At 44.3% G+C, this 12,112-nt stretch overlaps 1 protein-coding gene across 1 annotated transcript in view; it reads left to right on the top strand.

Annotated features, from left to right (window-relative positions):
* The first annotated feature begins 10,060 nt into the window (after positions 1-10,060).
* The window catches only part of CDCA7L (cell division cycle associated 7-like), a 9,156-nt gene continuing 7,104 nt past the window's right edge, over positions 10,061-12,112 (top strand). The window contains exons 1-2 of the mRNA XM_009879551.1: positions 10,061-10,195; positions 10,668-11,027. Coding sequence (XP_009877853.1) covers positions 10,127-10,195; positions 10,668-11,027 — 429 coding nt within the window. The 5' untranslated portion in view covers positions 10,061-10,126. The remainder of the gene's footprint in view (positions 10,196-10,667; positions 11,028-12,112) is intronic.

The following is a 12,112-nucleotide window of genomic DNA, read 5'->3' on the forward strand; positions in this document are numbered from 1 at the left end:
GTGTCCTGCGGCGTCCCCAGTAAAGGTTGATGGGCTGCGCGGGGCTTTTTGGGGAGGGGCTGTGATAATTCGTTACTCTGTTAATTCATTAGTCTCATAGGCCTGGGGATGTCACTTTTGAAATAACTATTTTCAAATTTTAATTTTTTTTTTTTTGAGTTATTGCCTGATTACATGTGAGTATTTATAAGGCTGGAGGCCTGGGGACAAACGCGGGCGTGCTTTGATCCGTCCACCCAACCGTGGTCTGGTCCAAGCCCAGATTGTGTGGACACATCAGGTTCCTTGTGTGGTTCAGGTCTTGAGAGGTTGTATGGTGAGTCCCCCAAGGGGGTCAGCGTCTCACCGCTGTCGGGGTGGTGAGACACTGGAGAAAGTTGCCCAGAGAAGTTGTGGACGTCCCATCCCTGGAGGTGTTCAAGGCCAGGTTGGATGGGGCTTTGAGCCAATCAGGTTGAGTGGGAGGTGTCCCTGCCCATGGCAGGGGGGTTGGAACTAGGTGATCCAACTAGGTCCCTTCCAACCCAGTCCACTCTGATTCTGTGGTCTTGGTCAGCTCTTGCTGATGGGATGTTAGGGAGTTACATGGGTTTCTGTGGAACAGGAGGGTTGTAGAAACACTGAAACATTTGCTTGGACCTCTGTCCTCTCAGGGACTTGGCACGGCCTCAGGCTCTCCATGGACAGAGTGGAGATAAAGGCACTGTAAAACAGTTTGGGAGAAACCTAATTGACACGATACAATAGAAGTGAATGGCACTTCTCACCTCTGGTGCTATAACAGAGGCTCTTGCTGTCTGCTACTCACCCCTCTACTGCAGAGCTAGGACAGTGTATTTACATCATGTTCTTTTAAGGCTCAGCAAAGGGGAGAAGGACTCGGTCTGTTCTCAGTGCTCTCCTGTTTGTCATGGGAGCTTGTTTTTGGCTGAGCAAGGCCTTCTGCTGGTTCTTGCTCCTCTTTATGACACGCTGGTGAGCAACGGGTTCGGTCCTGGCTGAGCGGCAAAGGTTTCCTTGTCTCTGAAGTCACGGGTCATCTGCTGGCTGGTAAATTAGCTCATTGTGCTGGTTTGAGTTAAAACAGAACCAATTTTCTTTTCAGAGAGCATCAGTCATTCGTTTCGTGGCCAGCCCAGCCTAAACCATGGCACTTGTAAGTAGGTGCCCCCATTGAAAGCGATTGCCAAGGAAGTCAGCAGTACAAAATTGGTTTGAAACGCAAGACCTGCAGTTCCATTTCCCATCCCAGGGTCTAATTTAAGAAGTCCTTGCACAGCAGCTTCAGTTCATGGAGTTTGTTAAAGGGGTGCTGGCTGACAAAGCTTTTTCACCCTGAAAGCCCGGATGGTGGCATTCCAGATGTGAAGAGTGGACGGGTTGCTTGCCTGTGGCATGGTACAAGAGTGTTTTCCTTGGAACGCTGGGGCTCAGAAAGCAATTAGGCACCACCCCAGATGAAAGGGATGCTCTTGAGTTATGCAGAATTAATTCAGAAACAGCTTTTGCTACTGTTTGGGTCTGCAAAAGATTAGATATTACAAAAGAAGAGATAGTAGCAGTTGACAGCGTTTGGACTGTGTTCATATGCTGGCATGCTGGTGTTCACGTTATTATCAACATCTTAAAAGTTAGGGGATAGTTTCCAGGTAGATGTTGCCTATGGAAGGTAATATTTTAAATGACTTGCCATGTGATTATGATAGTTGGGCATTCTTTATTGTAAGATAAAGTAGCTTTTTTTTAATTATAGGTTTAAATACAGCAATGTAGAAACCATACTCTACTCTTCTGAAAATAGCTGAATTTACTACAATTCCATGGAGTAGTTTGGTTTAGCTGTCGGTTGACTGGGGGGAAAATTACCATAACTTTTCATGAGGGCAGGGGGAAACCACCCCGAAGGTGCCAGGAGTTGTTGCTGTGACAGATTTACAGGCTCAGGCATAATCCATCTTCACCTTTGGTGGAATCAAAGTATCCGTGCAAAGATTGTAAAACGGTGTGATGACTGCTCGTTTTATCACTTGTTCCTTCTTTTCTCATAACGCTTGTTTGCCTTTCACCCTGGTGCCACTTGTGCCAGGAATATACTTCACCATCCATAAGCTTTTGGGTTTTTGTGCTCTGAGGCTGTTGAGAAAGTGCAGAGATCATCTGGCATCTTCCTTGCCTTCCTAGATTTCATTGTTGCCCTTGAGTCTCAGGCTGGTTGGATGGCGTTGACAGTCCTGCTGACCGTGCATCTAGTTGTGTGATTCTTCTGCACCATAATATGTGTCTTTGCCTCTCTCTGCCTTCCACGCCTGTCACACGTTTTGAGTGATGTTTAAAATTAAGCTTTCATACAATGCTGTTCGCCTTTATGATCCCAGGGGAAAGATCAGGAATTTCGCCTTGTAAAACAGTCTTGGGTTTTGGGTTTGGCACCTATCAGCATTCTGGCTGGGGCCCTCTATTCTTGTAGCGCTGCCCATAATTGTCAGTCTTGGAGCGCTTCCCTGTTGGGTTGCTGCTTCGGGGCTCCGTGCCAGATCCCGTGCCTGTAACCCTTGGGTGGCGTGCCTGGGGCTCGCTGTGTGCCCAGCTCAGGACGAGTCAGGAGGTTTTCCAGCACGTGTTGAAGGTGTGACGTTGCACAAGTTTGGTTTGCGAGAGCATGCGTTTGAGATTTAACTGGCGTTATTTTGGTTTTATGGAAATGTATTAGCAGCAAGTTGGAACGTTACTGAAATTACCCGTCCTCTGCTTCAAATAGGAATGTCCATACAGTGTGCAAACTTGAATGAGGGGAAAACAGCCCAAATGATTTTTTTTTTTTTTTTTTTTCATGGTAGTGGCAAAAATAGAGAATTACATCTAGTCGTGCTTTCTCACGTTACGTTCTGCTGGTACGTTGTTGTCCCAGAAGAATGTGCTCATATGACAATGGGCAATGAAAGCGGTATTTCAAATCGTTAAGAGGTATTTGTACATATGGTTGACAGAGATGTACAAATAACTCTGATGCTTCCCACCGAAGTCAAGGGTGTGCACACAGGGAAGTGTTCTCTCCTTGCAGCCTGCCAGGGGGCTACCTTGCAGAAGGGCAGGTTGCATCTGTTTTGGCTTTGGTATCGATAAAGTTGCTTTTTCACTTGAGCCATGAGAGTTCTTTCCGTTGACGTGCAAAGTAAAACATCTCACGCCAGGCTTTTCTTTTTTCTCATTACCTAATGTGGGAGGTGGAATTTGTGGGGATGGCACTTGGAAAGATGTTTTTACTGGTGGGGACCTCAGGTGCCTCACTTTTCCCATCACTCGCCTGGTGAGTGTGGGAGCATCACCGAAACAGGTCTGACATCCCTCCTGGCCTCATTTTTCATCTCTGTCACCCTTGGCCCTTGGTGACAGATCTGCCAGCCCCCACGGGCAACCACGAGTGCCTGTTCCCAGTCCTGCGGGAGCGGTAGCTCTCCTCCACACAGCCCGACAAATTTGGGTGCGCTCCTGGGTGTTCTGGCGGTATTTTGTCAAATTTAGAGAAGGGGAAACTGAGAGATGGGAATATCTTGATCTTTGATCTTTTGTTGAAAAAACACGCTTAGGGGCAGTTATGCTGGCAATTGATGGATCATATGCTGTTCGTAGCTGGGAATGTTTTCTGCTGCTTTTGAAAAGTACCTTGTGGGTGTTTTAAACAAGTAAGCGTATTTTATGTGCAAAAATAACTGAGCTCAGTAGGTAGAAAATTTCCTACTAGAAATAAGACTGGCTTTCTCAGCAGCTGTGAATTAGTTCCAGCTTTTACTAGATTTTTGCTACTTATATTTTTGTAACTGGTATCTGTAAAAGACAGTATTTCTCACATCTCTGCAGCATTTCAGCACACCATTGTGTCTGAACCTGTGGTCTGTTCATGTTGAAATGTTTTCCCCGAGCAAGCTTGAAATGTTCATCACCTCCCTGCCTTCCTGCCTTTTTTAGGGTTTTAGTGGCAAAAAGATCCTCTCTTGAAGTGCCTGCATCTTTCAAGTGTTTAGAATAGATTAGTATTTTGACGTTTGTGTTTAGGCAAATACGTATTTTCTTTCTTGGTATATGCTGCTTTGTTGATGGAGTTAAAATGCTAGGCTCTGATGCTGATTATAAATAATGTATTTAATTGCAAGTTAAAAATGGAAATGTCTGTGGCTTCCAGGACTACGCACTAAATAACAGCGAACCAACCCATCACGGCAGAGGTGTTTGGTGCAAGCTCGTCTTTGATGTCTGTCTGCTGATGGCAATGGACTTCTGGGAATAAACTTGACTTGTGATTTCAGTTGTAGAAATTCTGGCAGTGAGCAAGCTTGGTGATGAGGGTGCTCTTTTTAAACTCCTGGAGTACGTCTACCTTATATTTGTTTGGTGTTCTCTGTTATTAACCTAAGCCCTTAAGGTCAAATGGGGACTCATCAATTACTGAATGGGGTTCTTCATAGTCAGGTTGTGGGGAGCAAGTTCACAAACTAAAAATCTTTGCAGTTCTGCAGGAAGTTACTTAAATCAGTACCTTATATATTTGGGAATGCATAAAGATCAAAAAAGGTCTTCTACTTGGAAAGAATTTTTATTTTTTCCTTGTTCAAAATCAGTAATTACACCCCCATAATGGCTCCTCTGGTGCAGATGCAGAAGTAATAGGCGAAGAAGAAGAAATTAGTTAGGCATACAGTAATCACAGCAGTGGCTAACTCGGCTGTACAATAGCACAAGAACTAATGCAGCGGCTCCTGGAAGCAATTTATTCATAGCAATGAGCCTCACAGCTCCTCGTATGTTTTGCCATTAAAACGCATAATGCTTCATTTTTAACGCTGCTCTGTACTGAGTGAATTCCGTCACAGCAGCGGAACCGGATTCTGGCTGTTGATTGTGAGGGGCAGGGGGTGAGGGAATATCCAAAGGGAATATCCAAATGCGGACGGCACGACTTTGGCAGCAGCGCACTGGGTCGTGCTGTTATATGCCTGTGAGGGTCAGCTGTGCAGAGGTGAATTCTGCTCTGGCTCGAGCAACAGTAAATCTGTGCATCAGTCTATATCAACTTTATAAAAGCAGAGGAAGAACAGAATTATGGCCATTGCTGTAGCTGATTTCAGCAAGCGAAGCTTTGGTCAAGGTGCTGCTTGGTCTTTTAACAGAAGTTGGCAACATTATTTTTGGAGAATGAGCCTCCTTTGTGCCATTTGCCTTGGCACAAACAAAGATGAAATATAATAATAAAAAATAATCATTATGTGGGGCCCTGTATGAGCAACCTCAGCTGTCTATGACAGCGGGCAAGGGCAGGCTGCTCTTGGTTCTGGAGTTCATCTCGGGGATGTTCTCTTGAACGTACAGGGCTGGAGGACCATGTCCTGATGAGGAACTGGCACCTCTCACCAGGCAGCTGTTGATCTGTCGTTCGTGAGAGTTAATGGGAGCAGTGGGAAGTCCATGTGAGGCTTTAGCACACAGCAAAGAGCAGAGAGGCTTGCTTCAAGTGAGTGGTGTGTGTGACGTACATGTGGTTCTGGGTTTGTAGAAGATGAATAGCCGGGTGCTGGTGAGGGATTTGGACACTTTTCTCCCCAAGCATTTCTGTGAACAGCAGAATGGTTTTGCAGATGATACTGGGATGCGTAAAGCCATGTTCTGAAACTTGGCAAAATGCCTTCTGCCTCAATTTTTAAGGCTGGATCTGTTCATCCCATCCTTCCACACATGAAATCCTAAAGCAGCCTAGGTGGGAGCTGTCTGAAGGCTTCCTTACTGGCCTGATACGAGGAAAGGCTTATCCGAAGTGCTTGGTGAAGTACGTGGCTGGGGGAATGGTTACCTCTGGTGGTATGAGTCTCCTTCTGTGGGGGGACTGGACTTCTTGAACTCTGAAGGTGTGACCTTGGTCACCTCAGAAGGTGCCACTGCCTGCCCTTGGCAGCGCTTCCTTGTGGTGGGCGGCATCGTGAGCTTCTAGCAAATGAGAAGTGTTCTCATTTAAAATGGGTTTTCACTTTATACCAAGTGTCATGGAAAAAGCTCTGTGGCAGTACCGACAAAGGAGAATGAGTTGCGTTGGTTTCAATTTTGGAGGTAGGTAAGTGTCTGGTAAAATGTGTAATGGTCCTGTTATTGGATCTCACGGTAAGGTCGCTTTCTGCTTGTTTAGCATTGCATTATGTTTGAAGGTGTGTTCTTCACCTCTGAGCCATCCTTGTTGCTCTGTAAGAGGAGGAGTGGTGGTGGGTTTCCGTACGGATGAAGGGTGCCCTGAGCAGGGGCTTGCAAAGATGAGGCACCCGTATTTTTACATCAGAGAAGTACTGTTTGGTGGAGTTAAACACCCTGCATGTCCCAGCCCCTCCCGAGCCCCAAATCTGGAGTCTGTATTTAGAGATTAAAACAGCCTGTACCCAATTTTCCTGGAGTTTAGCTAAATGAGGTATAGTTTACGCATAGCATATTTAGTGGTACAGATTTGTACTTGCATAGGAGTATAAAAATAACTTGTACTGTTGCCAATTTGAGTTTTCCTATTAAGTTGGCGTGTCTGACTTGTGTCTCCTGTCTCGTTTTGAATCAGAAGCAGATACCCAAGGATGTGGCTGACATTTTTAATGCCCCCAGTGACGATGAAGATTTTCCAGGGTTCCAAGATGATGCTTCCAGACAGAGGTTGTTGTCAGAGGACAGCTATGCTAGTTTTGATTCCCTGGAGTCAGGAAAAAAGGTAGGAACAGATTGCCGTCGCCCAGTTACGCTCTTTGGGCGCAGCAGTACTCTGTGCCTGCGTGAAGGTTGTGCGAGCCATAACTCGCTGTAAAACCCAGAATCTGCAGTCCTCCTCTTAAAAAATAAATATAAACAAGCCTGCTATCCTTCTTAATGATTGCTTTTAAAAACTCTTTCGTAATGTAAAAAGGAAAATGAGTGTCACTAGAAGGTGAGTTTAAGTGAAGTAGGTAAGTGTAGCGAACAGGAGAGAGAGAATTGCCATCCTGGGCTGGTGTGCCCTGGATATGTAAGACAGTGGAAATGCATGATGATAGATGGGCTTTGTGAGCGTGCAGACTTCAAGGTATTTCTTCCAGAAATTTGTATCAGTGCTGTTTCTGCGCTAAAATGATGTTTAAGTGGTGGCGACCCACAAACCATCAGCTCCTGCTGCGATTGTGAGATTTGCTGGTTCTCTGCTCTCTTAATGGTAAAGTAGCTTGGATCAGCATAATGATTTCGTGTTTTTCATTGTCTGTTTTGGTATCTGGAGGTACCAGCTGAATTCAAAAGAAAGGAACAGAACTGGTGTGCTGTCTTGGCTGCCAGAAAATTTAGGTTTTAGTCTTTTAGAAGCTTGTAATTACATATTTGATAGATACAGGCTAATGTGCTAAAAGATACCCTTGTCAGCTGTGCTCTCAAAAGCGTCCCTCTGTTCCATTAATAACAAAAATGAAAATGTCTTTTTCTTTTTTTTTTTTTTCCCTAGTCCACCAGGTCAGCACCTGGTTAAGAGTTGCTGAAGACAAGGAATTTGACTCGTGTTAGCAAAGGAAACGGGCGGAATGGGGCTTGTACGAGTATGTGCTATTTCTGCGCCTCCGTAGGTGAACGGCTCCAGAGAGGCTTGTACAAATTGCAGAACCTGGTTGGGAGTAGAGCCTCAAGCCTGTGCTAGGGAGAAGGGCAGTGGCTTTAAAGTAACGAAGTATATTTGGCTCTAAATTGCCTTGTCATCTCATTGCTAGACAGCGATGCTAGTAACTTCAGAAGACCAGGAGGTAGCTTGTGCTCATATCTGTGGCTTTGAGTGGAGCATGAAGAAGGATCAACGAGGAGAGGTGGTGGGGGTGGTGGTGGAGCCTTCTGTGGGAGCCTGAGGTTCTGCTTCTGCTACCTGCTTGGGGACTGCAGGCACCTTACTTTACTTCTCTCTGCCTTGGTTTCCCAACTTGTGAGATGGAGATTATGGTAATGATCTTTGCTGTGAAGCATTTTAAAATCCTCTGATGAAAACTGCTGTGGAAGAGCTAGGTACTGCTAATTTAACATGCGTTACTGGGAATCCCAGTGAGACTTGTTCCAAATTTACAGCTGGCACTGCAGCCTTCCTCACCATTCCTGTGTTTCCCTTGGGCTGAGAATTAATTTAAATCTCCATCAGTATTGAGTTTAACTCCTTTACCACTAAATGGTATGATGAAAACACATTTTTTTTTTTTTTTTTATCCTGAGTTCCATCCATTTAAGATGCCAAATACCACTGTTGCTGAGAAAGACCATAGGTACTTGTGCAGGAAACTCAAAGTTTTTGGTGTGAAGAGCAAAATGATGGGAAGTTAAGAAAAACGCTGCAGTTGTTGGGAGAGGAGGCAAGGCTGCTGCCCCGCTGGGGTGGTGAATGGGGTCTTACAGCTTCAGGTGGTCCCTTGGAAGCTGATGTGCAAACGCATCAACAAGTATTGACCTCTGTGTGTGTCTGCTTTTCCTCGGGGCTTTCTGCAGTCCCGCTCCCATAATCTCGGCACTTCTGCTGAGTTTCAGACATTTCTCCTATAAGTATCCCTGATGCGTATTTTACCTTGTGTATGCAGTTCTTCATAGGTGTAACAGTATAGCTCTAGGTGTGTTATTTTTAGTCACTTCAGCTAACAAACAGCTTATTTCCACCACCCCCCCAAAACTTCATTGTGGAATGTCATGAAAACACAGAATGCATAAAAACTTCAGTTTCCCTCCAAGAAATGCAATTCAACTTTAACATAACTTCCCTATTGTGTTTGTTCCTTTCTCAAGCAGCTGCACTGCAGCTACCAACAAAAGAAAAACGTAATTCTGTTCAGAGAAAACTCATTCCAATTACCCGTAATAATTTGTAGGAGATGTTTAAGTGTAAAGAAACAGCATATGCAGTAGCTCCCCCCTCCCATTCCCCTGTTCCACTCATCTATTGTATCCGTTTTTCACCAGATATTATCTTAAGGTAAAGAAGTGTGTAATTAAAGTCAGGGAAGGGAGGGAATTGAAAGGAAGAATAAAGATATTTAGCAAGTGCATCGTAGGAAGGGTCATTTTTGTATCTTGTGTGGGAGGAAGAAATAGCAGAGGGAAATTGGGGAAACAAACTTAAGTGAGTGTTGCTGACTTTCAAGAGGCAGGTGTGGTGTGAACATGGGTTATTCCCACCATGAACGAGTCTCTCAGGAGGCAAGTTGACAGATGGTCTTCTAGTAATTCTGATTAGAAGTATGGAAATATATTTCTGATTTAGTAAATGCATTGTGTTTAATTGGTATGTAATGTGTGTATCGTGAAGAGTGCTTAGTTTATTTTTCATGGGTTGACTTTTTACTTCCTAGTCTGCATGCAGAAATTTGGGATCTGTCTACCCCAGAGCACGTTTGAATCATAAACTGCACCATTAAAACAGAGAGCTGAGCAGTTGGGAGGTGGAGGATGTTAGTCAGGCTGTTCAAAGCTCTGTGGTTTTGTGTTGGGATCTGTCACTTCAGTGATGGTCTAACAGCGTGAGAAGGAGCAGACTCCATCTCCAGGAGCCTTGAGTACTGCTGTAGCAAGCCCAGAGGAGAGTGTTGTTTCTACTGTTGAGTGGAAAAAAAAGGAGGTCTCTCTCTTACTGTGGTTTGTTGTGGTTTGTATTTTCTTCCATTCAAGGCCTGGGTTTTTTTTGCATCCAGAAGAAAACATATAAAACAACACGATAATTTACACATAAGAAAACGGATAGTTTATTTTTATTGGGTAGTAGTGAAGAGGAGGAAGGGGTGAAGAAGAAAGTTTCCCTCACAAGAAGCAGTTCAGTTGAAGCCCTGTGCTCAAAATAAGGGAAAAAAGTCCTGCTAAGTTAAAATGACTCAGTGCTGAAACTGAATGTCTTCTGCTTTTTTCTTTTGACAGGCTTTGCCTGAAAAGTGCTTTCACGGTATATGCCATCTAGTTGGTACCTGCTTGAACCTCAGAACCTGTTTATTGTGACTGTGTGAGTACTCTGTATCTGACTGTCTCTCACAGCTACTGGCTGCTGTTTTCACAGGGGGTTCGATTTCAGTCCAGATACCTCACTGAAGAACTGCGGAGGATTTTCACTGAAGACACTGACTCTGAAATGGAAGCCTTTGAAGGCTTCACTTCAAGCGAGGTGGATGTGAACAAGAAAGGACTTCTGGTAAAGGCAGTCACCTACACGTGAATGTATATGTTGACAACTTCTTTTCTGTCTCTTCTATGTAAACCTCATGTCCTAGTAGGAGTGTTTCTGATACACTGTAATGTTCTTTCTTCATGCTGAAAAAAAACATGCGTTATCTTAGAGAGAAAACATGTGTTATCTTAGAGAGAAAAAAAACGCTTTATTTAATGCAACATCACATATTAGAAATGAGAACTTCTTCCCTTGCTTGTAGACTGACTGTTCTGGCAAGGTTGTTCCTCGGATGACAGCTGTGTCTGTATCCCAGACAATAGTAATCTATGGATTTTGTGTTGGCCTTTGCACAGGTAGATGATGTGTACTGTGAACTTTTAAAAATTTGTTGATTTAGGTGAATTTATGACAGTGCCTTGGGGTGGTGAGACTGCTGCCTACAATTAGTGACCTTTCTCGTGTCACAGTCAATAATGTAACATGGATTTCTTCCTGCCTCTAGGCCGTGGAGTCAGACTTGAGTGATGAAGAACACAATAATTTATTGGGTAGTGAGGAAGACGAGGAGGAAGAGGCGAAGAAGAAAGTTTCCCCCAAGAGAAGAAGCTTTGGCCTTCGTGTTGCCTTGCAGTTTCCCACCAGAAAGTCGGCTGAGAAAAAAGTGCCTGAACAGGCTTTTTCTAACTTACCTTTAAAGGACAGTGAATCCCTCACACCTCTTTCAAAAGAAATAAGCTGCAAGCGGTGGGACAAACTAGAGGGCTCTGCTTCAGAGTCTGAAGAAGACATAAAAGAAACACAGGAGGAAAGTTCCAGTGCTTTGCTGAAGAGAGCCATGAATATTAAAGAAAATAAAGCCATGGTAAGGCTTCCGAGCAGTGCTTTGTTCTCTGGCATTTACATCCAAGTACTTGGCTTCAGCACATTTGAATTTTGGGGTCCCCACTGGTTCTGTGCTGGGACTTTAGGAAAATCTCATGGTGGTTTGTGTTTGAATTTTTCTACCTGGGAAGACTCTAGAGGGCCATCAGCACTCAGATATTTACCCCTCGAATAGCCTCAAGTAGGACTAGCCTGCTCAAGTTTAAAAACAGAGTTGAACCAAGCTTTTTTTATGTGGATGTGAACCGAGTTACAGATGCTCAAGTTGCAGTCTGATATTCAGAACATGTCGGAAAACCAGCTGGTCCCTTCAGATGGTTCGTGGTGTCATTTGCACAATAGAGTTTCTACTTTTCATTTGTGTCAGAGATCTGCTGCAGTTACAGATTGAAAAGCCAGCTAAAAACTGCTCAGGATGATAAATGTAATTTTTCAGTTGTGTGGGATGTGATGTTTACAGTTATGCTTTGCTGTATAACTATGAAAGTGTGTGTATGTGTGCGTGTAGGTGGGGAAAAGAGAGACACTGATCGTTCCCTCATGCTTTTTCCTCTGTTGCCCAAAAATCCCTCTGGCTCTCTTAATTATCACACTGCTGTGCAAATCCAAGTTGATGCTGGGTCTTCAGTGGCTCCTTCAGTTTTACTGTATTCCAGGAAAAGTTGCAGCCTCCAGACAGTCTTGGGGCTCAAGTACACCTCTTGGGCGTGTGGGCCTGCAGCTCCTACATAAAACTTGCTTTAATTTTGTACCTGTGTTTCTAATGTCTTGTTTCCACGCTGCTGTTGCGTTGGTCTTGCTGCTCTTCCTTCCCACCTTCCACCTTTCCTAGTTCAACCAGCGTGAAATTCATTAGCATCCTAGTTGTGGTACTGTAATGACATTAAATAGCTCTTAATAAATGCCACACTTCAGTATTTACTAAGAAATGCTGTATCCAGCTTTTAATCTCATGATCCCTATGGCGGTCTCAGAGACTATTGCTGGCTTTTCAGAAGACAGCCTCATCCTGGCCTTCCAGAACAGGTCCGTAGTTGGTTTTTTTTTGACCTGTCAGTCACTGCT

The sequence above is a fragment of the Charadrius vociferus genome, unplaced genomic scaffold, assembly GCF_000708025.1.
Source record: "Charadrius vociferus isolate BGI_N301 unplaced genomic scaffold, ASM70802v2 scaffold262, whole genome shotgun sequence".
Classification (NCBI taxonomy): domain Eukaryota; kingdom Metazoa; phylum Chordata; class Aves; order Charadriiformes; family Charadriidae; genus Charadrius; species Charadrius vociferus.